Source organism: Vespula vulgaris, chromosome 20 (assembly GCF_905475345.1).
Source record: "Vespula vulgaris chromosome 20, iyVesVulg1.1, whole genome shotgun sequence".
Classification (NCBI taxonomy): domain Eukaryota; kingdom Metazoa; phylum Arthropoda; class Insecta; order Hymenoptera; family Vespidae; genus Vespula; species Vespula vulgaris.
The window spans coordinates 597,906-624,626 of record NC_066605.1 but is presented as its reverse complement, the minus strand read 5'-3'; the positions used below and the strand labels follow the sequence as shown (position 1 = coordinate 624,626).

At 35.9% G+C, this 26,721-nt stretch overlaps 2 protein-coding genes across 5 annotated transcripts; one reads left to right on the top strand and one right to left on the bottom strand.

The window, feature by feature from the left end:
- Positions 1–25: 25 nt before the first annotated feature.
- LOC127071030 (ankyrin repeat and BTB/POZ domain-containing protein BTBD11) lies at positions 26–22,361 on the top strand. 4 transcript variants are annotated; one of them, XM_051009803.1, is made up of 15 exons: positions 26–417; positions 564–906; positions 8,024–8,262; positions 15,389–15,593; positions 15,980–16,225; positions 16,488–16,967; positions 17,250–17,580; positions 17,786–18,021; positions 18,105–18,307; positions 18,488–19,210; positions 19,314–19,582; positions 19,664–19,869; positions 19,938–20,231; positions 20,306–20,488; positions 20,563–22,361. In XM_051009803.1, exons 3-15 carry the CDS (start codon positions 8,057–8,059, stop codon positions 20,767–20,769), a joined length of 3,789 nt encoding a protein of 1,262 aa, XP_050865760.1. In that variant the 5' UTR covers positions 26–417; positions 564–906; positions 8,024–8,056; the 3' UTR covers positions 20,770–22,361. The 4 variants fall into 4 exon arrangements, with proteins under 4 accessions (XP_050865760.1, XP_050865759.1, XP_050865761.1 ...); XM_051009802.1 differs by having other exon boundaries at positions 26–906; XM_051009804.1 differs by lacking the exons at positions 26–417; positions 564–906; positions 8,024–8,262 and adding an exon at positions 8,284–9,483.
- Positions 22,248–26,404, bottom strand: LOC127071039 (syntaxin-12). Its single transcript, XM_051009828.1, has 6 exons — positions 26,245–26,404; positions 25,118–25,321; positions 24,866–25,031; positions 24,634–24,770; positions 24,051–24,184; positions 22,248–23,855 (listed from the first exon to the last, which is right to left on the bottom strand). The coding sequence occupies exons 2-6, from the start codon at positions 25,318–25,320 to the stop codon at positions 23,680–23,682; spliced, it is 816 nt and encodes a 271-aa protein (XP_050865785.1). The 5' UTR covers position 25,321; positions 26,245–26,404; the 3' UTR covers positions 22,248–23,679.
- Positions 26,405–26,721: the final 317 nt, after the last annotated feature.

The following is a 26,721-nucleotide window of genomic DNA, read 5'->3' as shown; positions in this document are numbered from 1 at the left end:
CGAATATTCATCTTTAAGATGAGAATTTCAGTTGGTCAAAATCGTTCAAGAATTACGCATTGTCGACGTAAGCCATTATAAAACGAGAGCGATCGAATAGTCGTAGTGATTCGTAGATAAAATCATGCTCTACCATCGATTACCCTACGTCGATAATATCGACGGCGCTCGACGAGAAGTTTGGCGAATTTGCCGCGCAATGCCCACAGCGCCACCGTCCTTTTCCACGTTGATCTTTCCGTTGACCATTACTACTTTTTTTGTCCTTTTTTCCCTTACTCACAATCAGTCTGGACCGAAAGCGATTCCGCTTGGGATGCTGCAGAGACGCGGCGCCTCTGTTGCTAGTAATTGACAGCTGCCGAAAAGAGGCGACACGATTGGACGCGTTCGAAGATGAGCAATCCTTGCGCGGCGGTACGATCGAGAGATAAAAAGAAATTTTTTCAAAATCTAGAGAATATCGAGACGAAGCATCTTTCGGTCGAGTCGTTGTCCCATTAACAAAATTTTCCATTTCTCGTGTCTGCCGTCTATCTTTTCGTTTCGCTTTTCTCTTACAGTTTCGTCGAGGACTTGTAAAATTAACGTGCGTTAGATATCGTCTAAATAAATCTTGTGCCAATGGGAACACGTGTGCGTCAGGATTTGAAAAAGAGAGGTTAAAGAGTGTGACACGAGTTTGCGAGAAGAATCAAACGATTACTGTGTCACTAACGGCCAACTCATCGTAACGTGTCATTGAAACTATGCTAGTGTTAAATCAGAAGAGATCGAAGGAAGGAGCTTCGACGATTTGGCTCGTCAATGTGGATATTATTCGTGAATGTGTCCTTTAGATTCAACACGGAATTCGACATGTCTCCGCTTTCATTTCATTCGTTCCATCTCATCGATACTGCTCTGGTAAGTTAAAACAAGAATTCTTTTTCCTTTCTTTCTTTCTTTCTTTTTTTCTTTTTTTCTTTTTCATTCTGTTACGTGCGAGACCACTCGTACAATTCGGCTTAATTTTTTTTTCCGAGAGTCATACGATTCGATATACAATTTACTTCTTTTTACACACTTCTTTTTACACGCCGAAAGAAGAACGTGTACATAGAAATTCGCACGTTGCAGCCTCGTTTGAACGCACACGAGTCACTTTCTTCGACGTCTGTCGAGATCACTCTCAAAGTTTTCTTTCTAAATTCGTACGAACCTATCTATCATCGAAGATAATCCTTCGTCAATTACGATTATCGAAAGAATCTAGATCTTTATCCTTATTCGAATAACGTTGCATTGTCCTTTCGGAGACGTACAATTTGTTAGAAATTACGTGGTTCAACGTAGACGCTTGTTTCACTCGTGATACGTAATTTCTTTGACCTTGTAGCGAGTCAATGAAAATTTTCGAGAGAGTCACGCGAAGGTCGACAGACCTAGAGTGAAATACGTAGTAGAGTAGAGTAATAAAAAAAAAAAATTATTTATTTTCGTTTCAGAGCGATGAGTATCGTAGGATATTGTTCTCATTGTATTTGTTTTCATTGAATTTTTCTTTATCGTCGGGCGATTCGCACTATTTTATTCGACGTCACAATGGTCGACACGAATCTCAGGAAAGAACGATTTGGATCGTCCTAAAGGATTTACTGCCAACCGGTTAGAGCAGTAGATGGAAAGAGAAAGAGAGAGAGAGAGAGAGAGAGAGAGAGAGAGAGAACATGGTACTCACAAGAGTACTCACTCTAACACAGCGATTCTTCTTCCGAGAGACTTTCGCTCGTTCGACGACGACACGCGAGGATACATTATTGTCCTCCTTGTCGACTTCGACGATCGTAAGAGAGAATGCACTCCTCGCTAAGATCCACGACGTTCGATCATTTCGTGCAAATATCATTTACCGTTATTCTCGAAGAAATGACGACAAAAGAATTCCAATTTATCTTTTTTTTTTTTTTTAATCTTTTCTTTCTCTCTTTTTTACCCTTGTCCTTTCTCGCGTTCCGAACTCTAAATCGTTTCTTTATTTTTTTTTATTTTTTATTTTATTAGATTATTTCAAGATAACGCAGTTTTAATAATAAATGCATCCGTTAAAGATGATAGTATCGCGGAGGTAGGAATTTGTAATTAACGAGCATTGAAAAGAAAATCATTAACGTTGAAACGGTTTAGAATGAATTTTAAAGAGCCGAGACACGAGCGATGTAAGGATAAAAAGAAGAAAAGAGGAAGAAGAATCGAATCGGTCTCTTAAATGACCGATAGCGATCGCTTAAAGGATCTCACGTTTTGTATTTGATTTGCATTGAAATTATCTCCGAAGGTCCCTCCGATTAAGCGACACGAACGTTAAAATCTATAGGAGAAGGGTACGGTCCGAACTCGTGGCTGTTGAACGAATGTGAGAAATGGCCCAACTAAACCGGTTTCGTACTTAAATTAAATTAGTCAAATTGATTACAACGGCAGAAGGAAGGAGAATTCATTCGAGTTAATCCACCTACGCGGATAGACTTGACCGTGTCTCTCGTCATCAAACACACTAATGAATTTGGAGAAATAAACGAGAGTATAACGACGAGTCGTGATATCAAAATATTAGTCTAAGAAAGAAGAATCGTTTGAATCGTTTAGTCAATTTTTTTTTTCGATATCTCCAAAATTACGTTCGATATTTATTTCTCAATAGAAAAGAAATAATCGAAGAAAAGATTGAAAAGATTGCAACGAAACCAAAAGGATCACGATCTACGGGAGAAAAATTGATCGAAAAATTCGATGGTGTACTCTGGGAGATGATCTCGCCAGGTGTCGTTTACGATATTACCAGTGGAAAGAAAGAGAGAGAAAAAGAGACGAGAGAGGGAGAGAAAGGGAGAGAGAGAAAGAGAGAGGTACTTGAGGAGCTACCGTTTCTCCTTCTCTGGAGTATCTTTGGTGGTAGAAGGGACACACGAGTCTTTCGAAGTCGAGACGAAGTTGTTGGAGGGGATAGCAAAAAAAAAATAAAATAAAAAAAAATAAAAAGAAATAAAAAAAAATAAAAAAGAGAAAGAGAGAGAGAGAGACTAAGCAGGAGCCTGGTCGTAAGAGGGGAGGGAGTAAAAGAAGGAAGGGGTTAGGGGGAGTGAGTATATAAGATGTAGGGTTTAGTTTGGGCAGCCCTTGGAATGTAGTGGCCGCGGGCCTGACGTCGTGCGCCATGAGACACCAATGCGTATATGTATAGTAGCTATACGTGTTTATATATGTGTATATTCACTTGAAACACATACGTAGTTACGTACACATTATACCACACGATTCACGTTGCGCTCGTGTGTAAAAAGCAATAGCACTGCTGGGCTGCCGTATGTAAGTACTCTTGCTTCCAGAGCTGTGTCGAGAATATTCTGTGCCCTGGGCAGGCTCATATTTTTCTTCACACCCACACGATTTGTACATGAGTGCCCTTTTAAACCTTACACCTACGCAAACTTTCGTCGGTTTACCAACGTTCCTGATGATACATGCTCGATCAACGTACTTGATGATCCATCTCTCGATAGATCTCATTACGGTAGAAAATAATTTTAAGGTTGTGACGATTTATTATTATTATTATTATTATTATTATTATTGTTATTGTTATTGTTCTGATTATTCTGATTATTGTGCCTTGGTACATAATTTACGGATTTGTAAAATCGATAAGCTTAAATCATCGATCAATAAGATTGCCACTCCTATAGAACTTCCGTTCTATCTTTTAATCGCAAATAATCGATAGTTATCGCAGCCGTAGATCGAACTGCTGATACGTAACTCGATTAGAATGGTTATTACATTCTCACATATTTTATTTTCATCGGGATATATTCGTTAACATTCCAATCGTTTACGTTCCCCCTCTTTTATTATATATTTCTAATTATTTTATATCGATTTGGACGATTGCAATTTTGTAATAGGATCAAGATCGATCTTCTTTTCCGGGCATGATTTTTATCGATCATTTTCTTGATTTCTTCTACCTAAGTAGAAAGGACGAAAAATAAAAGATCTCTTAGCGGGATAGACAAGTTAAGAAAAGAAATGAAAGAAAAAAAAAAAAAAAGAGAGAGAAGAGTGGTCGTGCCACTCCTGGTTGTTGCTGTTGCTGATGTTGCTTGCACTCTGTAGTCCCAAACCTTCCTCAACGCAGCACGTGACTTTCGAAATATAGCTATAGCAATCTATCCTCATCAGAAGCACACATAAACACCATACGCGAGAGGCTCGCGGTCAAGAAACTTCCTTATGATTTTCTACTTCTTTTTCTTCTTTTTTCTTATTTTCTTTATTTTTTGCTTGCAGCACTTAAAGGGATTTTTCAGCTTTTGCAATTTACGATTGAATTGCATCGATAATGGTATGGAAATAAGAATAATTTAAATATCTTCTTGATGTTAACATGCCATCTTTTACAGTTGGATATAAAAATAAAATAGATGACGGAAGGACTATAATATTTATATGAATATATATATATATATATATATATATATATATATCCAAGAAGAAATAAGAGACCGACGTAACGTTGACGCGAAGTGGAACACGGCTCGCTTGTAATACCAGCTCTCGAATCTTGCGTTGAAAGAGTCGCTTCGATAGCAGCCCGTGCACTTGTCTCCGGTTTCACTCTTTATGGGATCCTAAGCGATATGACTCGTAGGATCTCCTCTTACCCAGCCTCCGTCACGTCTAGAGATCATCTCTCTATCTTTATCCGAAAATCGAGCTTCCTAATTGATCCTTATATCGATCTTCTCGATCGATCTTTTTTTTTAACTTGGTCGATAAAAACGGTCGAAAGATGTCGATGCAATTATGATCAAGCGAATTACGCATTCGACGATGCAATTTTTTGAAGTACGTTTAACAAGTGTTCTAATTAATATTTTCTTTTTTTTTTTATATTTAAAGTAGTTTACATTGGGCAGTTTGACACACATGATGAAGTAATTCGTACAGCTGCGTATGTAGGTTGATTTAAATAGTCATAGTTATACGTTCCTCGATACGATCATGCACGCATGCCACTTGATCGGTTAGAAAGGCAGACGTAGGGTGAGGGCAGCCGAGGTCAGTTAAATACAGTCGGGACAACGCCATTTTTGGCGAGTCCGTTTACATTAAACCAGTTTCCAAGACCTCGTACAGTAAACCAGTTACCCAAACCCGAATTTCCGTGTGCACTCGCTCCGCTTAAACGATTTTACCGTGCTTCCAGAATTGCCCTCAGGCATAGTCAGTCTTTTCGATCGTTCGCCGTTATTAAGCTTCTCGTCTTCTTCTTGTCTTTTTATTCGATCGACGAATTTTTTAAATTGATCGGAAATCAACTTAAATGTAAATACATTTTTATACGTACTAAGTATAACAAAAATAAAATGGCCGTTAGCAGGCAATTTTAACAATAATACTACATTATCTGATAAGAGAGAAATATTTAAACAGTTAGCTCACGGATAATTTTATAAATTAATCGAAGTAGACAGAGTTGAAGATACTCGTTTGATTGCCAACTAAATCGTATACGTGAATATACTAAAAGTATTCGCGAGGAACCCGAAAAACCTGATTCACGCTAATGTCCTCGCAAGATGCGATGTTGGACGGCATGGAACGTTGACACATGCATCATCAAGAAAGTTAGTATGCGTGAAATGTCATCGTTCGTTTTACAAAATGAACGGGAAAACATATTCTTCGTTATTATCGTACGATCGATACTACTACGCTATTTCCTTTATCTCGAACATAATAGTAATCGCCAAACTTATTCACGATGCGTACGTTCCTTTCGAAAGAATAATTCGTGAGATTAGAAGATCACATTAGTAAAAATTAATACGCTACGGATCATTCTTCATTCGCTAGGACGAAAAGATCTATGATCTAAATATCAATATCTCTGGGGATCGATGGAAAATTTTCTTCGAAAATTGCCATCGACGAGGATGATCATGATGAGAACGACTTGGATGAGATTCGTCGAAGGCTATCTCGCTAAAAAATTCCGCGAAAAGTGGATCGTACGGAGCAGCAGGATCTTCCACTTTGCGAACCGGCAGAATGAGAAGAGCTTGTAGTGGGCATTGGGGGTGAGGATGAGGAGGAGGAGGAGGAGGAGGAGGAGAAGGAGGAGGTGGGGTTGAGGAGGCTGAGGGAGAGAACCGAACGCTTAAGGAAGCACTTTGGAAGCCAGGCAGAATAATTGCATACGAGAGCCCGTCAAAGCGAGCAACACGAGCGATGCACAAACACGGTGTATGCGTAGAATGAGAGAAAAAGAGAGACACACAGAGAGAGAGAGAGAGAGAGAGATAAAGAAAGAAGAGTCCCTTCTTCCTTCGTATATAAGCGAGAACCAGAACATGTTGAAATATTTCTCGGTACGTTCGTACACCAAACGGTTCCCCAACCCCAACCCCCAGCTTTTATTTTTTCGCCTCTTCAACAAGTAAAACGATGCAATTTAACAAAATTGCAAGCAAAGACTGCAGTCAAAGTTACATATACACGCACGCACGTACGAACACATATGTATATCTTTAAAGCGAAGTGGTAGTTTCGGTTTTTCTTCATATATGCGTATCGTTGTTTCATATGATTAACATTCGAAGATACTCTCATCATGAATCTTTCCAATAATTTCTTGACAAAATAAAGATAGAAAATCTTTGATAGATCTTCTATCTGGGATGATCGACTTTCTCGATGAAGAAGAGAAAGCATCCTAACATTTAACGAAACAACAAATTGCTCGACTTGTCCTGGTATCAGGATTATTTTCAACGATCTTGGAAAGAGTTGACAAGAAAAAGAAATTAAAGTTGGGGGACGTAGTCGTGCGAATTGAATGTATAGCGTTAGGTCGTATCAAACATGTTCGAAATACCGTTGCGGTCAACGCTTTCGTTGTTCCAAGTTCAGCGGCTCTTGCAACGTGTCCTCTCCTCTTCCTTCTTTCGACGATGCAAAAATTGTCCTTCGACTTGTGGTCAACACCCACGCATCGGCCAAACGATTCGTGTGATCGACCGAACGAACGAACGACTCTCCTCCTGTCGACTCGTGAATTATGGGATTGCTTCCTCTACGGGAAGAAACGTTATTTCTCTCGAGGGCTTATCTTTACCCCTTTCTACGTTAAAGCAATTTATCGTCTTACCTTACCTATACTTGAAATGATAAAGAAAAGATAGAACAAATGAGGTCGTTTTAATATATATAGATATATGTACATAGAAACTCATTTTTTATTTTCTTCGTTCCTTTTTATTTTTATTTATTTATTTATTTGTTTATTTATTTTTTATTTTGCACTCATAAATGCCGTAAGATTTTATTTTTTATTATATACTTTATATATATACACGACGAAGACTCCTCGAATTCCTTCCAAATTACAGGCTATATCCAAGAGATAATTAAAATAATTACAAGGCTAGTAAATCACGAAATTCTTAACTTAATAAGAATTATTAATTGCAATCTTTTTTTTCTCTCGAGAGTTCCATTTTCTAACACGAATGTTATCATTCGTACGATATTCTTAGAGAAAAATAAAGTAATTAAATAAATAGAGATAATGTCTAACTTCCACTGGGACGAGGTATCAGTGAAGCAATTATTTCTCTCGTGGCAAAAATAGTATAGTGGTGCTAATTACACCGGTAATTATCCGAGCGATCGTTAATGACCTTCGAGAAAGTATTACAGTAATTACTTTCCTTCGAACGATTTTCATTCGTCTCGGAAGCTAACTTGGCGATAGATAAAGATTTAATGAGAAGCGACTTTTCCTTTCTTTGACAATACTAATTAATTAGACGATTATGCATGTCCTATTATTTCTATAAAAAAAAAAAAAAAAAATACACTGACCTATAAATCGTGTAAATGATATAGGTATATGTTTTGCGTTATGTTCGATTAAAAATAAAAAAAAAAAAAACATTCAACGTGAAAAAGATAAATAAAAATTGCTAAAAATGTACAGGTCCTTCGACACGAGTAAGGACCCGGATGCAGGATGAATTTGGAACATCCGACGATAGATGGTTGCTCTCAGCAACCTTTGTTTTTGAGCGGTACTTCTGCTTCAGCTGGGATCTCCGCTCCTCAACAACAAAACGTTCAGACCAATGCAACACCTCCTGAACATTATGGTGGACCTTTGAGTTTGAGTATTTGTATATCTGATTCTGGCCACGAGATACTTAGACCAAAACCAAGACGGTGAGTCTCTTTATATTGATATAATATTTACATTAATATCTTCGTTCAATATTATTAATATATGAAATATGATGAGAACGTGTGTGAGAACGATAAGAAACGAAAAATTTGTTGCTACCATTTGTATTTACACTTGTAAAATTTAAGTAGTCGAGATTATTCGAAGAAACATTTCAACGTTCAAGTTTTCGCGTGTTAAACGCAAAGAGAGACGAGTCAAAAGGCTCCTCATGGCCTTTTAAGCGGCTTATAAGAAAGACGTCAGCTCTTAGTCGTTGAGCGAGACCACCTTTCACGATTATCAGACGTTTTCTCGTCGAAGATTACGTCTGCGCATTCCTTAATGCTTATCCTTATGACTGGTTCGTCCAGGAGGGCCTGAGTTTTTGGGCTCGTTGGTTCGTTGCCAGGCAAGTCCATGTGATCGCATTTGAAATTCGCATAATTATCTTCCTATGAAAAATTTATGTGTTTATTTGTCTCCTTAAAAACACGTTTCTATGGCAAACACAAAGGTGAATAATTTTCGACAAGGGGAACTTGTTAAAATTTATACTAACTGGAAAAAGAATAAAGATATATACTTGGGCATTATATTTTTTGTAGCTGATCTTTTGCAGTAGATTTTAAGTATTAGAAAGAAAGCAAGAAATATGATTTTACATTCAAGCTTTTAAGTTTCTTGTTGATTGTCAGGGGAACTCCATTCGTAACTTTTGATTTTCCTTAAGGAAAACAAAAAAAAAAGAAAAAAAAATCGATTTGAAAGCGATCACAATGAAATTTTCTCACGAAGTAACTTCCCTTCGACTTCTTTCGATCGCTTGGAATTCGTTTTCTCCTCGAGATCGTGTGAAAAAGAAAAAAGAGAGATACGAGGTAGTGGAAGAGAATAAGTCGTTTGTTAAAGGAGTAACTTAACTGACGGCGAATTAGGATGAAATAGAAATTGGTCTATGAGGATTGTTAGGAGAGAATTAGCGATCGTGCGAAAGGAGAGTTTGAGTTTAATTGGTTATCCGAAAGTGGGAAATGTTCGAAGAAAAAGTGGGAAGGTTATCTGAGAACGAAACGATCGAGATAATGACGCGTGTGAGAGAAGAGGAAGAAGGACAAGAAAAAGAAGAAGAAGATGATGATGATGATGATGATGATGATGATGATGATGATGATGATGATGATGATGACGACGACGACGACGATGATGATGATGATGTCTAGGTAACTACACACACAAGTTAAAATATTTAGGTTAATGGCCTTAGGAGTCATCCTTTCTTTCCTCCTTTTCTTCATACCACTACGTTGATCTTAAACTGGCTTTTACTAGCACCGATCTGCACGCGTTAAATCACTGGTAGGTCAGGGACGTGACGTCTTCAACCTCTCTCCTTATCCGATTTAAACCTATTTTGTTTCGATAGGAAAATTAAAAAAAAAATAAAAGAATCTTCATTAATCTTTTTTGATTAATTCTATCATTTGTCTGATCTTTTTTCTTTTTTTATCGATCCCAAGATAATCGCTATTCTTCATAGATTCTATTGAATTCATTATCGATTATCATCGTTTTATTTTTTGTTTATTTCGATATTTTATTGTACGATCACAATTCAGAATTTCTATGATAAAATATTCGTTTCTTTTCAGACATTATATATCTGTGAGAAGTAAAAGCTGACGATGAACAATTACAAGTACATAGTTAATTAGCTTGGGAATGAAAAAGAGCGATGGCTCGACATAGTGAAAAGACAATTCACAGCAATGCTCCCCTTTCTTCCTTTCATCGTTTTTTCTCCTATCTATCGTCGCAATGTATATCTCACTTTTGCATCTTGCTAGGTCAGGGACGTATCGTCTCATTAATTTTCACCATTTTTTACTTGCATTTTCACCTTAATCTTAATCATAATCTACTTAGTAAAAAAAAAAAAAGAAAAAGAAGTAGACTAAAAAACACTGTTATTTGTTCTCACATAAGTGAACGACTTGTAATCGTATTAAAATGTTAATGTATTTTAACAATGAAAACTGTGAATGATCGGGTGGATGAAGAAAGAAGGAAAAAAAAACTTTCGATTATATTGTCGTTTCATTACCGTAAAGATACGGTTCGTTAATCAATTTAATGTCTTCGCTGTAAGCGTTGTCGCCCTTGACACCGGAGTTTCGCCTAAGTGAACACGGACAATGTCTGCCTTGAAGTCTTCCTCCAAAAGCCTTTCTCGTAAAAGGCGAGGCGCATGTAGTAGGACACAGACGTTACAGATTAAAAGGTTCCTTCGATCATTTTCTTTTCATTTATGAATGATCGATCGAAATAAATACTCTTCTATCAATCTTCATGTAAATTATAGTTTCTCTTGGATCTCTGTCGATAAGAAGATATGTAGGACGTGTTATCGTAAAAATTGGAGTAGCTACACCCCGATGAGTACAATTTTCATCCTATCCTCTCGGAACTTTCAATTAAGCACCGCTATACCAAAGAAACGAGCCGAGATCTCGAGGTATTTGAAACACTGTTATAAAGCGGATCAAGAAAGAGAGAGAAAGAGAAAGAGAGAAAAGTAGATAGAGATTGCGTCAAGTATCAATATTCTCTTGGAAAAATGTCGGCCAACCGGCACTTGTGAGGAACATATTAAAACGAAGATAAGGTATAGGTATAACATGACTGGTTTTACGACTAGCGACGGCAACTTCGAAACGTCAGAGGAAATACATAGTTTCTTGCACCAGATCGTTAATACCGGTTTAACATAGAAAATAGGCCAAATCATGAGGAAAAGTATTAAATTAATCTCTTAACAAGTTACTTTCAAATTTTCCCGCTTTGACATCGGCTGATACGACGTTGCATCACATTTCTACTTTTTCGATTACTTTCTTCCAAAAAGCTCTTAAATATTTTTTATTGCGCTTATAAAGAAGAGTAAGATAAGGTACAGTAGTTTGAAAAATCTCTCTCTCCTTCTCCTTCTCTTCTTATCAAAGGTCGTTGTCCTTTTCGGAGGATTTTTCTGCGCAACACCTTCGCCAGTTTTTCCACGTTGATCCCTAATTTATTGTGACGAATGTCAAGTTAGACCAAATCAATCATATGAATATGCACTTAATCTTGATTTGCACAGATTAAAATTTCCTACGATTGAATTTCTCTAAAGTTATACGTAAAGTATACAAACACACACACACCTACACAATACTAACTTAAATCCACAGGAAGGAAAGTAGACACGAGGGTGTCTTGCTCGGTTAAGAAAGAAAACGTAATGACGACAATGGAAAGAGAAAAAAAAATGAAGAAAAGAAAAGAAGGTTGGACATAAGATCGTCACGGATGGCGATCAAGAGGGCGTTGTGATTCGTAAGTAAAGCAGACGTAAGGAAGTAGGATGGTCACCGGAAGCTCTCCCCCAAATCGCATGGTTGGGTACCATTCTCTTTCTCGATCTCTCTCTCTCTCTCTCCCTCTATCCTTATCTCTTTTTCTCTTTCTCTCTCTCTAAAAGCAGCTAGCAGCTACTAGTTGATATAACAGTTTGCTAGTAGCGACCTCAACTCCTGCTCGGATTTTCGTAGAGAGAGAGTAGTCGTACGTATACTTACGTTCTTCACGGACTGTGTATATACTCTAGCTCTAACTAAAAAGGGATATACAAGTATCAAGAAGATAGAGATTATCGTGAAACAAGGCACGAACTCTGAAAGGAGGATCGAAGTCACGTTTCACGTGACTCTTTTCCGTTCTCTACGGAGTCATTTCTTTTTTTTCTGTTTTTCTTTTTTCTTTTTTTTTTCATTTATTTCTTTTACGTTTCCTTTTTATTTCCTTTTCATTCTTTTGGAGAAGTCTTCCCGGTGGATCGAGAGAAAAAGAGGAGATAAAATCGAACGAAGGCAAGGTGAAACTGGAGGAAGAGAAAACACCAAGAAGAGGGAGAAAGATAAATAGAAATAGAGAATAGACCACAGAGGAGACACGCGATCACCTTGCCCCGATGGAAATCGAGTCGATGACAAGGCATTTATAAGTAATACTCGCACTTATCGATAATAGACAGATCTATCGAGTTAGCTTCGAATTCTTCAAACAAATAATCGTTGAAGAAAATATTACTCTCTCTCTCTTGTCGAAGAAAAAGAAAGATATTCCCACGATTAACGTAAATAACGTTTCCCTCGACATACGCGTTCCAACTCGGCGTGCATGAAGGAAGAAAGGAAGAAAGAGAAGTATCAGTGACGTGAAAGAAATAAATAAAGAAAGAAAGAGAAAGAGAAAGAGAGGGACAAGCTGTGGTCTCTCCGAAGGAAGTGCACGCGTTTCACCTGCTGATGCACAGGAAGCCTGCACGTCGAGTCTGCTCAGTCATCTGTTTACATCGAAACCGAACCGATGACTCGGATAACGCGAGCTTGCTCTTCGAACGATCCTATCGAGAGAAGATGCTTTCCCCCTTTTCGTTCGAGGTTCTAACGAGCACGGATCTCACTGAGGTTTTGTAGAAAATAGGAAAGGAAAAAAAAGAGCTCGTTAGCGCTCTTTCGTTTTGTTTTAAGACCTTCCAGTGGGTGACGTGCAAAAGGTTCGGATAGTAACGTGAGATAAGTGATTTCATTCATCGATCCCCGACACATGATAATGATAACAAAGGATAAATCAAAGATAAGAAGGAATAAGTTCTCGTCGCTGAGAAAAACGTCGAAATTTGGGAAAGTTCGTAATTAACAAAAAAGAGAGAGAGAGAGAGAGAGAGGTAAAAGAAGAGGGCTTTAATCGCTGTGATAATTTGAGAAGGAGGATGAAGAACACATGACATGCGACCATCATCATCCTTGTCTTCCTCGTCATCCTCCTCGTATTCAAGGCGAGGATCCTGTTCCAACAAGGACTGTACATGTCTACTCTGTCGTGAACTGAAGGACTACGAGATGAGTACTACGGTGGAAGTTCAACAGCCTATGGTGGACGGTGCCAACTTTATTCTACGTCGTCCAGTGACGTTCATTAGCCGCGAACCAACACGAGAATGGCAAGAAACCAGTGAATATGAAAAAACGTCGACCTTGGAAGATCCTACTCGAAGGAGATTCGACAAAACTGAAATCGTCGTCGGAGTTGGCTCGAAATCAACGAGAACCATCGATGTTCCTCATAAAACGGTGATTTATTTTGGCGACACCAGTCAAAGAGAAAGAGAGAAAAAAGGTTCTACGGAATCTCGTCGAGACGAGGTCCCTTCTAGAAATCTCGAAAGAGACGAAAACTCGACGATAGATAATACAAAGAGAAGTCACGAGATCGTTGTAAACGTCACTCCCAGCAGAGAAGACGTACTGAGGATCGAGGAGGACGAAAGCCAGATCGAGGATTATTGGTCCTTGCCCGGGGACACCACTGGGTTCAAGGCTGACTGGAGTTTCGTTCAGCAATGGCGCCTTAGGGGGTAAATCACGATCGAGTTCAAGACAAATCGTTTCTTCGGAGTAATCTCGTTCGATATTCTTACGTGCACGAAATCCTCCCGTTTGCTTCTGGACACTTTTTTCTCTAATCGACTAACAAATTATTCCGATATGTTTTGTCAAAGAATTTCTAAATCTTATTTTCGTATTTCTAGTTCGACTTCGATGATAGTTAACGATGCATAAACGTTTCCTAAGGAAACTCAGTAGAATGGAACGAAGATCGTTGCGACATAAGTAACGTCGCGAGCGTATCGACGTTCCGTTTAGGAATAATTAATCTCCGTATCTATAACTCACAGTAATGCGTCCTGTGGTAAAGGACGGATAGCTGTAAGATCGACAGCGTCCGAACTATTCGACGATTCAACGTCTCTCTCGAATCAATTACGAGATATTTCAAGATTCTCGGAAAATGATATCGCATTCGTTCTCTCTACTCGTTTATTGCCTCGAGTTCTAACATAATCGAGTCTTTATTTAAACTTCTAAGAATGATTCCGTGAGATGTACATCACCCCTAATGATGCATCTTTGAATTTCTATTATTCCTCTTGCATAAGATTTACCGTTTTAATTGAATTTCATTAATAAAAACATTAACCACGAAAGAATGTTCTCCAATCGTAGATGAAATTATTCAATTTTGTAGAATTTCCACGACGTCGTCTCGGTTCATTTACCTTTCTAACTCGTTCATTCTTTAAAACTCGTCTTACTCGAGCATACTCACACGCTACTTTTTCTCATCATGGAGAAAGTAATTTTTTTATTTGAACTAGCTATTCCACTCCTACGCGATCGTGAAATAGATTAGAACCTGATTAGAAACTTGCTCGGGAATAAATATGTATATTTATGAAAATGAAAAGGAAAAAAAAAGAAAGAAAGAAAGAAAGAAAGAAAGAAGAAGAAGAAGAAGAATAGAAATCACGTAAAACGCGTTATCTCTAAAACGATCTTTTATTTCCAACGATCGGACGCATACTTTCGTGGTCCAGCATCTTATCTCCCAAAATCTTTCACGAATGAATCAAATTTGTTGTCAGCTATTTTTGATGGTAATTCTCCAAAAAAAGAAGTATGTATATGTGTGTGTATGCGTGTGTGTGTGTATAATTTTATTTGTAGAAGATGAATGGAGAAGAAAACACATTCCTTTATTCCTAACTATGTTAGTTCTAAGCACTAACTCTCTCTTTCTCCCTTTCTTCTGCTTCTTCCTCCTCCTCCTTCTCCTCTTGTTAAGATAGAAATTTAATGCGAGGCAATTCGAAAACGAATCGTCGACTGGTCCAGACGGTAATTAACGAGCTGTCCTCCTTCATGGGGTATCAAATATCAATTATTTATCGCCGTTATTCCACGGGCCCGCATATTCCTCGTTCTTCCGTCGTATTCTGAACTTTCCTTAATATATAGGGTGTTTAAAATTAAATACTACAGAAAATTTAAAAATACTATGGTATGTGTGCGCGCATGCATGTGAGAAAAAATATTTCACATATTTTTACTGATCGTTTAAAACATCCTCTGTAACTACGTCGTATCCAACGTAATGTAAAAAGAAATTCTTGTAATTTAAAATTATTTATTCGTTCTACTTGTCGAGTTAATAATAACAGAGATTATTGTTACGTTCCTTCGACAGTCCTGGTGGTGGTAGTGGACGTGAAGTGTACTGTCCCCCATATACAAAGGACTTTACGGAAAATCAGTCGAAAAGTGGCGTCCACAATATGGTTCACATGGTTGCGGAGAGGGATACGGATAGCGTTGCGCCTACTCCGACCCCTCAACATCCTCATCCCTCGCAGCATCACCATCTCAGCTTGCACGAGCTCCGAGTACTTCAGGTATCGTCGCCATATTTTTAATATATCATTTGACGATATTATTTTTCTTATGTATCTACGTACACCGTCTGAAATAACTTTAATATCTTAACACGAACAAAAAAAGAAAAAACCAGCTAAGACCCATTAGATTTCCTTAACTTGTATGTAACATAAACGTCTAATAAATCATTGTTGAAATGCACATGACAAGACACTAATAATAGCTTTCTCTTTACGATCGCTTAAAACGTAAAAATCATTGAAAATATCATCGTCATTTGATTTTGCTTCTCTTCTTCATAATGGCGAATAGGATGGTCGGTGTTTAGTCCAAGTCGTTGTTGAACGTAACCACGGCTAACAAATCATGGCGGTCGGTTGTAAAAGACGAACGACTTTTGTAGAGGCGACCAGAATGCGCTGGTAATAGCTCCTCCGACGAGAATCGATCGTCCGGGCACGCAAGCATGTCGGATACCGGTGGTCATACAAGCAGCAGTTCTCCGCCTCATCGTCATCACAGGTCGCACAGTCCTCAGCAACTGAACTCTGTACCAGAAGATGATCGACTATCGGCTTCGGTTACCCAAAGAAATGGTAGAAGCAGATCAGGACAGAATCGTAACAGACATCGAGCTACTCCTGCTAAGGTTTTCCATCTTTTTTCTCCTTTTTATCTGCCTTTTTCCATTTTTCGCGACACATCAATTTTCTAATTGGGACATTTACGATATTATTTTGTTCGGCTACGATCGTATTTTAAAGTTGGTCTTGACGATTTCAAAGTTTCCCTTCTAGCGTAGTTAGAATCATTTTGTTTCGACGCGATAACGATCGGTCCATATCTCTCCTCGCATGTTCTTCTTCCTTTAGGGAGATTCGTATTACGTACGTTCAACGACCTCTTTACAGCTGCAGGTACCATGGTCGGGTTCTGGTCTGGAGGACATAAAATTAGCGATTCAGCAACTAACCATGCGTTCCCACAAGTCTTCCTCGACATATTCGTCGTTGAGTGGTTCGGAGAGTTCAGAGCCGGCGGTTAGAAGACTGATGAGACATAGTAGTTTAGAAACGATCAACACTAACGTCACCAGTGCTGACGAATTCGTTTGGGTCGACTCTCATAATAGACTGGTCGAGTTGCAGCAACTACCATGGACTCATCACGATGTATTACGAGTATTACAGAATGGTCGTACGAGAGAACACATGGAACAAGTTTCAATGGAGACCATTCCTAGACTTTCTTACTTACTTCAACGAGCCTTAGTCAGGATCAGCCGTGAAACTCAACGATTGGCTAAGCCTATTGGTCTTTGTAGCAAGCATGAAGTCTACAGCGCTTTTAAGATCGTTCTTTGTCCAGCCTTAGCGGATTCTTGTACAAAGGTATGTATACATACATATAATTTTCCATCTACATATTGAAATTAAACGTTAAATCCAATAATCGACATGTCTTGGTGCATTCTCCGATGGCAAGATTGCTTTCAGGATTAGACCAGGTAATAATCCTGTTAAAAGTCACGTAACCTTGTCGAGTTTTCTTGTAATCTTTATATAAAAAATGATTCACCATTTATATTTGTATACGGATCGTTCGTGAAATATAAGACGAATAAACTGGTCATAACTCTTTCGTGCGTAACATAAATCTCACGTTCCTCATAGGCTTGTCTACGAGCAGCCGCTATGTTTGCTGTGTCCGGCGATCAGTTGAAGCAATCGAAGGCATCTCGGTCTGGACTGCAATTACCCGTTGGTCGATTTCTCCGTTGGATGTCGGACGTTAGACTTGGAAGAATGGTGCACGAGTATGCTGCAGTGTACCTAACGGCAGGCATCGAAAATCTCTTGGAAGAGATTTTGTTGCAATGTATGCCGACAGAACCACACACGACTCTAACCGCTACGATGTTAGAACACGTAATAGCAAACAGTGGTGACTTGTGGGGTCTGCTTCAACCTTATGCTCATCTTAATGCTGGCCGTATTGCATCTGGTATAATAAATTGCTAAAAGATGATGTTGACATTTTTACTATTTGTTACAAGTACCTAGGTATTTGTTTATCTCTCTGTGAAGATTAGGACTGTATTATTTGCTTGGGCCTAATAAATGTAGAGTTATTATAGTATGAGATTGTAACAAGTATTGATAATGAGATTATTAGATGAGACCGTAATAATAATCTTTTCCTATGTTAGGTGCCCTCGCAATGCCACGTTGGGCAAGCGTGAGCTCGCTGAATTCTTCATCCTCCTCTCGAAGTGGTAAAGAAGCGATAGGATCCACGCTCGAGCCTTCCTTTCTAACGACTTGTGTTGGTTCAATGTCCGAACTGATCGAGCTTATATCGAAGGTAGCTCAGTCTGGAAGATGTCCAGTACCTTTAACAGCAAAAGCTTTGAATGCTTTGTTCTATTACATGAGGTGTTCCCAAGTACGTAAATTTTTCTATTTCCTGAAGATCCTTCGATCGCGACGATAATAAATTGCTATGGCGATGATCATTCGTCTTTCCAGCTCGAACATGGCGAGAGAGGTTCAGGGATACAAGAGTTAGCTTACGAAAGAGCCTACGTCGTTCTTCCACCTTTGATCGAGTGGTTACGTATAGCGGCAGCTCATGCCGAGCATCGACATGCTCTTGCCGTCGATCAGGATGACATTAATCAAGCCGCAAGATTGCTTTTACCTGGCGTCGACTGTCCGGTTAGACCGATATGGTGAGTCTTTCTTTCTTTTTTCTTCTTCCTCTTTCGTTGAGACTAACGTAGATGCAGACATACACAGGATATTTGCGAATTAGAAATGTAGACGTAAGGGCGAACTTCCTCTGAATTATTATATCGAAATACGTAGAAAGAATGTAACATACCTCATCGACGATAATTCAAAAACTTCAGTTCCGAGGAAATCACAGTTTGCTCGAAACGTATCGACGACTCCGAGTACGTTCGTCTGTTGACCACGGACATGGCTTTCAAGATGTTGACCAGTGGTCGAGAGGAGCTCATAGCACAGGCGATGCCATTGTTACCATCGACGAAAATCAACACCGTCAACGATAGCGGTTTTACCGCGTTGATGTTGGCCTGTATCAATGGCGACGAGCAAGCTGTAGCAGCTTTGTTGGATGCTGGAGCAGATCTGAACATCGAGAGTCCACCTCCAAGTACTAGTCAGTCGTCTGGCACCCCGTCGAAAGTATCCAGTTCGACGAGTACAGCTATCGTTAGAAGTCCCGTTAATCAATCGGTGATAACAACGCCAAGCAAAAATGGTTCGGTTCCGTCGCCAGGTGGTACTCCTTGCGGTAACTCGAGTAACGTCTATTACGTTCAAACTGGATTCAATGCTGAAACGCAACACTGGACTGCCCTGACCTATACAGCTTTGCTAGGCCACTGTAATATCGCTAGAATGTTGCTGGAGAGAGGAGCAGCTGTGGAAGGTGGTGCAAAAGTCAGCGAAGACAAGTGTACTGTTACTCCGTTACAAGCTGCTACTGCATCAGGCAACAACGAGATGGTTGCTTTGCTCTTAGCTCATAGCGCACAGCCATTCTTGTCTACCTTGATAAAAGACTCGTTTTCTTACACTGGTTCGGCTCAACGAGGTTGCTACAGGTAACAGCTTTCTAAACTCTCACAACATTATTTTTGATACGACGAAGATCTTTGTTTTAATGTACCGGCTATGGGATATGAATACAAATAGCTTTTATCACAGTGCAGTATCGGTGGCAACGGCGCACGGTCAAAGAAGTTGTCTTCATCAGTTACTATCTCATCCGTTGAACTTCTCAGCGAAACGCGGAGAAAAAGAGATCTTGTCTCTGGAGGAAATACTCGCGGAAGGTAATGCTAGTACCAATCCTCAGCAACAAACCGTAGATGGTAAAAATGGTCACAGAGAGGGCAAAGAACCAGTGTTTAACAAATTACAAACGAAGGCACTTCAGGAAGCAATGTATCATAGTGCTGAAAGCAATCATTTAGGTGACAACGAACAACTATTTTTTTACTAGAACGTAGACGTTATGATAAATGACGAATAAACATATTTCTTCGTTATTTTAGACATTACTATGGAACTTCGTGGGCTCAAAGTAGGATGGACGTTACACTGTTGGATGCACAGTCTTGCCACTGCTCATGAAATGAGAATAGATTCGGTCATAGATCAATTGCTTCAAGACTTTCTACAAGTTTGTCCCGATGATTACTCAACGCAATTCGTTCAGGAATGCTTACCACTTTTGTTCAACATATTTCGTTACAGCAAGGTAAACCCAAAAATAAAGTTGTCAGCAACACCGAAGAACATGAATTATCGAAACTCTCATATTTGTAGAAGGAAGGTACAACGCTTCTACTTGCTGATATCTTTTGCACGTGTTTTGGTTGGGAGCCAATCAAACCGATCAGAGATACTACACTTTCAAGTGGCTCAAGAATCGATCCAAAATTTGTTAACAATCCTGAGCTGAGCGACGTACAATTTAGAGTCGAAGGTAGAGTCTTTTATGGACATAAAATCGTTCTGGTAACTTCATCTCCAAGATTTAGGAATATGTTAAGTTCAAAGTTATGCGAGGGTAATCCTCCTATCGTACAAATCAATGACATTAGATATCACATCTTCCAAGTAAGTAAACGACTATTTTCTATCGCGTACACGTACTACTTAAATAATTGATATTATCACTGTTAATGTTACAGATGGTCATGGAATTTCTTTATCACGGGGGATGCGCAACTTTGGAAGTTAATCAGAGTGATGTTTTAGAATTAATGGCAGCTGCCAATTTTTTTCAACTTGATGGTTTACTGAGATATTGCGAGGCTCAATGTTCAGCAATGGTCGATTTAGATAATATTGTTTCTATGTACATTCATGCCAAGGTATACGTATAATTAGACATTGTTAACATCGTAAACAAGAATTAAACTGTACAATTACAATTGATTGATTGCAGGTTTATAATGCAGCACAACTCTTAGAATATTGTCAAGGATTTTTATTGCAAAATATGGTTGCACTGTTAACTTATGATGACTCTGTTAAACGTTTGTTGTTTGCTAAAAAATTACCAAATCATGATGTTCTAGCAGGCCTTTTACTTACTCTGCAAGCAAGGATAAAGGCCAGAAGATCTCAGCAACAAAATAAAATTAAAACGTAGAGCGTTTTTAATTCGCCAAGCAAAATGCACAGGAAAGTAACGTAAGTACCAATTAAAGAAAATTAGATTCGTTCAAATAACTCTTATAAACATATACTGTAATTACGATATCAGCAAATGCTGTTTTATATATATATATATATATATATATATATATATATATATATATATATATATAATTTTAAATGTTAATTACTTGAAATGTATATTATGTGTATATATCACGTAAAAAATAGAACAATGCTCTCTACAATTGACAAACAAACATAACAAAGCTAAACTGCATTTATCAATTAAGCAAGTAAATTTTACATTTTAAAAGTTGAAGTTAACATTGATTATATTTCTAGTTTATTTTTTTAACAATAATATCTGTTAACAATCCAACACGAAAGTTCCTGTATTTGCGTCGCTATTTACTGAACGACTTATAATACATTTTTCATTAATATATTTATTTTCTAAAAAGAGAAAATACTAAACACTGATTACAAATATTATTTAATAGAATGTTATAAAATAATAAGATTTCCAGATGAATAACATATTAAATACTTGTATAAATGATATAAATATTAAGATTCTTATCTTATATTTGTTAAAGTAAATACTTCCTGAGAAAAAAAAATTTAATTAAATTGACATAAAGCGAATAAACAACAAATGTTATCATTGTTAAAGTGCTATTTATTTAGAATGTCAATGAATATCTGTATGTACAATATGTAGATTATAATCCTAATGATAATGTAATTGCTGGATTTTTGGATTGTGGAATGCCTATAATATAATTATATATGAATCAAGTTGATTTTCAAAAAGGGACTATCTCAATCAATCATAAATGATTCTATAGCCTTATATATGATAAATACATAACATTCAATAAATCCAAAATCTTCTTGTATTTTCTTTCTCTCTTTCTCTCAATGTATAACTCGGAATTGATTTAAAAGAAAAAAAAAAGAAAAAAGAAAAAAGGAAAAAAAATAATGAGTTAGGATCATATTTATATTCACGTTTTCTTGAATTAACATAAGTCTGAATATATACATACACTATATATATATATATGTATGTATATATATATGAATATATGTATATATATGTATGTATGTATGTATATGTATATATGTGTGTATGTGTATGTGTTCGATATATCTTAAGCACTGTACAAAACCAGCAAACATAAAATTATCTAATTGAAAGAAGCCTCAAGTAACAAGTGCTAACAGAACAACGTAACAACTCGAGGAAATCGTAGATAAAAACTGAGTATATAAATAAACATAAATAATACATATACTAAGACGAATATTAAATAATCAATGTAAATATATCTAAATCAATGATTATTAAGTAATTAGTATAGATTTCATACTATACAATTTTATAATCATGCATAGAGTGAAGTAAGTATTGAAATAAATGGCATTAACTATCATGGCTCTTCATTAATAATAAATATACTGCGTTTAATAATTTACACACATATATATATATATAAATTATATATTATATATTAAATTGTATATTATAATATATATTATAGAAATATATATATATACATATATAAATTAATCTTTGAAACATGCATTATTAAATTCTGAGAAATATCATTGTTTTTAGTACTTCACAAATAACGAGTAATGAACAACTGACTTTGATATAAATAAGAATGACCAATCAACAATGTGATGTAATGTGTCCGATATAATGGCACAAAAATTAAATTAAATAATAACATGTTTTAGCATATAACTTTCAATGATAGATAAACAACGTGTAATTCTTCATCTTTAATCTATTAAATTAGCTCATTATTCTTCCTTTTACATATTAACATTACGAATATGATATACTTTTCATGAAAATGTATCAACGAGACTACTAATGCATCTTAATATCTGTCCAATGCATACTCAATGTATTTCCTTGTTAAAACTGCATTATATACAACTTTGCAATAGCTAAAGTGACGATTATGAAACCTTCTACTAAAAATATCTTTATGCTTCAGCAGATTCGCGAAAATATATGATAAAACGATTTAATAGATTAGAACAAGATTTGTTTAATATATTTGCTCTCTTTGTCATCTTTTATACGGTGCATCGTGTTAAAAAGAAAAAATCCGTAAAATTCTTTAAAGAATAAAGTAATAGTTACTTAATTAGGAAAATAATAAAATATATTAGTTCAGAGCAATATCAGCAAATTTTAATCCATTGCTTTAACAAAGGATACAAATCGTTATAAAATCTGAAGTCACAAAACAATGCTAACATTTCTTTATAAACTTTATGCATATTGAATACTTTCAGCAGCAGAAATGCCACACAACGCTTATCTTTATATTCAAGATTAGTAAAAAATATAAAGACAATAAAATAAAAATCAGGCAAAGCACGAACGAATGTGTACTATAAAAATGACATACACGATTATTATATAGGCTTTAAAATACAATATGTTCTTCGAAGTTATTGTGTCAATTTTTAGAAGCTTCTGGATAAAATTGTTTGTATAAGTGCTCCCTAACTATTTATACTGCTGAGTAGCAAGTTTAATTTTAATAATGAACTATATTACTGTTAATATAATTGAAAATAAAGATACATTGAGAGCACAACGTGTAATAAAATTTATGTGCTTTTGTGTTTAGTGTTAACAAATATTTTATGAATTTGAGAATAAACAAAGTTTCTCTCATATATTCAAAATATACATTAATTCCTTTACGAGCATATACAAAACAAGTCTCTATTCTCTTTCCAGTTCAAATTGAAGTATATAAAATACCAAAATTATAATAGCAACTTTAATATAGCAGCATTTCTAAAAATTGTATATAATAGATTGAGACAGCCCTTTTTGATACACCCTTGTCACCTATATTAGTTAGAAGCGCTAACTTAATTTAGTGACTAGAATAATAATTAATACAATGACGACTATTATTGCAAGTAACAACAAAAGATAAACTTTTCGACGAAACTTGCTTTGGTAATTACTTCCCTTAACTAATTCTTGTGCTCCCAATTCAACATTACCATATATATTCTCTATATGGTTATCAACAGTGTCTGCAAAATAACGTGAACGAGTTAATGTATTTAATATTTACCGAATTAATATTTACATTTGACATAAATCATAAACAAAATCGAGTAATGTCTTGTAAAATCGTGTTTTTTCTTTTTTTTTTTTTTTCTAAACAAGATAAATTGATCATTAAATAGATTTAAATTGACTTAAAAAGAACACAAAAAAATACATACTGATAGTATCTCCTTGTTGATATGCCAATGCTGCTAGCTCCCGCATAATCTGATTTACATCCAATATATCTTCCTCAATGTTCTTTATCCTTTCTTCTCTCTCAAGCAGTAAACCTTGTTGAAACTCAAGTAATCTAAGCAAGACACAAAAAAATTGACTTTACATATCCTTATCTTTGATAAATGAAAAAAAGTATTTTATAATCTCAAAATACCTTAAAAATGACTTACCATACACTCAAGTGCATTTTATAGCTTGCTCTTTATACAAATAATATATGATGGAATTACTTAATCTTTCACTGAAATTTTAAATTTGATCTATTTTCATATTCCTGCTATAAAATCCACAAACTATGACTACTTCATGAAAATTTTCTTAAAAATTCCTACAGAGACATGATAATTGTGCAACTATATAACAATAGCTTTTATAAGAGATTGAAAAACTACTTGATACAAAACATAGGAAGTAATAGAAGTGATTTTACCTTCACTAATTAAAAGTACAAATAACTAGAGCCTTTCAAGGTCAGAATGACCTTTAAAATTATCAAAAAAAAAAAAAATATCACATTCAAACCTTTGTGCTGCTCTGCGCTCGTCGTCTTGAATTTGAAGCAAACTTTGTTTTTCTCCTTCATCATCTCCTTCAGAAGCATTTTCTAAATTACTTGTAGTACATATTTTGACTACAATCTTCACTTTTTCGGCAATTAACTGCAAAGTGTATTATGTCAAATAAGACTCAATTTATATATTCAATTAAACAGAATTTGATAGAATTAGTTTAAACATAATAAAACACATTATACCCTTTGCATAGTAGAATATCGTTGTAATGCATCTTTGAAATCAGTTGTTAATTTTTCAATTTGCAATTTCTGTTGTTTGTCTCCACGCCTCATCAATACAGTAAGTCTTGCTATATCTTTGCTCGTTTGAGTTACCACTTGATTCGTGTTGTATTGTGTTTCGTGTCTAAGAAGCAAAAATAATTATGAATTATGATATGAGTATACATATGTATAAGAAAGATATAGTAAAATCACAAATTTATTACATACACTTTATCCCTGAGTCCTGCACTATCTTTATTTGTCCCAATATTCTTATATGCACGTTCAAGCGTTCTCCAGTTTGTATTAATTGTATATATATTAGTGGTTATATTTTCACTGAGATTATAAAGTTCAGTAGGACTAAATCCTACATCAGGTACATCTGTCCGCTGGTCTGTGGACCCATAAGTTTGAGAACTGTGAGCCATTCTGTAATAGAAGAAATTTGTCATAAAAAAGTTTGTCATACAATAAATTAATGTATTAGTCAGACCTACGTATATATAGATATATAATTGTACGTAAAGACATAGAAAAAATAATTTTTTTTATGAATGATACAAACTATTTTAAAGACTAACTATCTATTGAAGCATAAAGGTTAATTATCCTTTGTTGCCATAATAGTTCATTAATGAATATAATATATTATTGCTATAGCATTGTCATACAAGGTCATTAGAAAAAAGAAAATATATTTACCACGCTTTTATTATTTTATTGCCATATATAGATAGATAGATAGATAGATAGATAGATAGATAGATAGATAGACAGATAGATAGATAGATAGATAGATAGATAGATAGATAGATAGATAGACAGATAGATAGATAGATTGATAGATGGATAGATAGATAGATAGACATATATATCTATATATGTATATATATATATATATGTATATCTATATATATATATATATTATTAATGAATTGCAAAGAATGTAAAAGAATTGGGAGATCAAATTGTTACACGAGACAAATTAATGGATCAAACGTTCAAGTAGAAACCTGTTAGAAACAAATAATTATAAATTAATATATGTATATGATATATGTGTATATATATAAAAACAATATTTAAATATATTGAAGAGATATATTGATTGTTCGTCCAACTTTGCAAAATTAGAATGATTTTACGATACGGGCATTGGCTTTTCAAACGAAACTCGCTGTAATAAAAGTATTATTGTTTTTGTAGAATATCGCCTTAGAAAATAATTTTTAACTGCACATAGAAACAATAGTACATGACAAACTAATACTCGCATTAGGCACATTAAATTAGTATTTATTAAAACTTATAAATAAATGTCGAGGACGAAGGACGGATAACATCGAACATACCTGAGTAGATTTATCACAGGTATTCTTAATATCTAGATATAGAAATTGTCCCGTTGTTTTACATTTAAAAAAAAACCGAGAGAGTTATCTCCGCGTACCGAACTTGGAAAATGACAGTTGCCTAAACGATCTAATGCACCGCCCATGTGACAATAGCCCCTTTGTATCCGAGAGACGTGACTATATTCAAGTAACTGTTTCACCGACTCGACAATTTTTTCGAGTCTTCAATCGTATACAATTTACAAGAAAATAAACGAAATAACATGTTTAACAGTACGAAAACATTTTAAAATTCACTCGGCAATTTATTATATTAATCTTCCTTCGTTCTACCTTTTCCTTTTAATTTCAAACGAATCTCGAAAGATATTAATGAAACTAGAGAACCGCCGAAGTACTACCAAAGTCAAGAATCCCTTAAAACGACATCGCAATCGTTAATTATTCATCCAATCGAAATACTGATCTTTATAA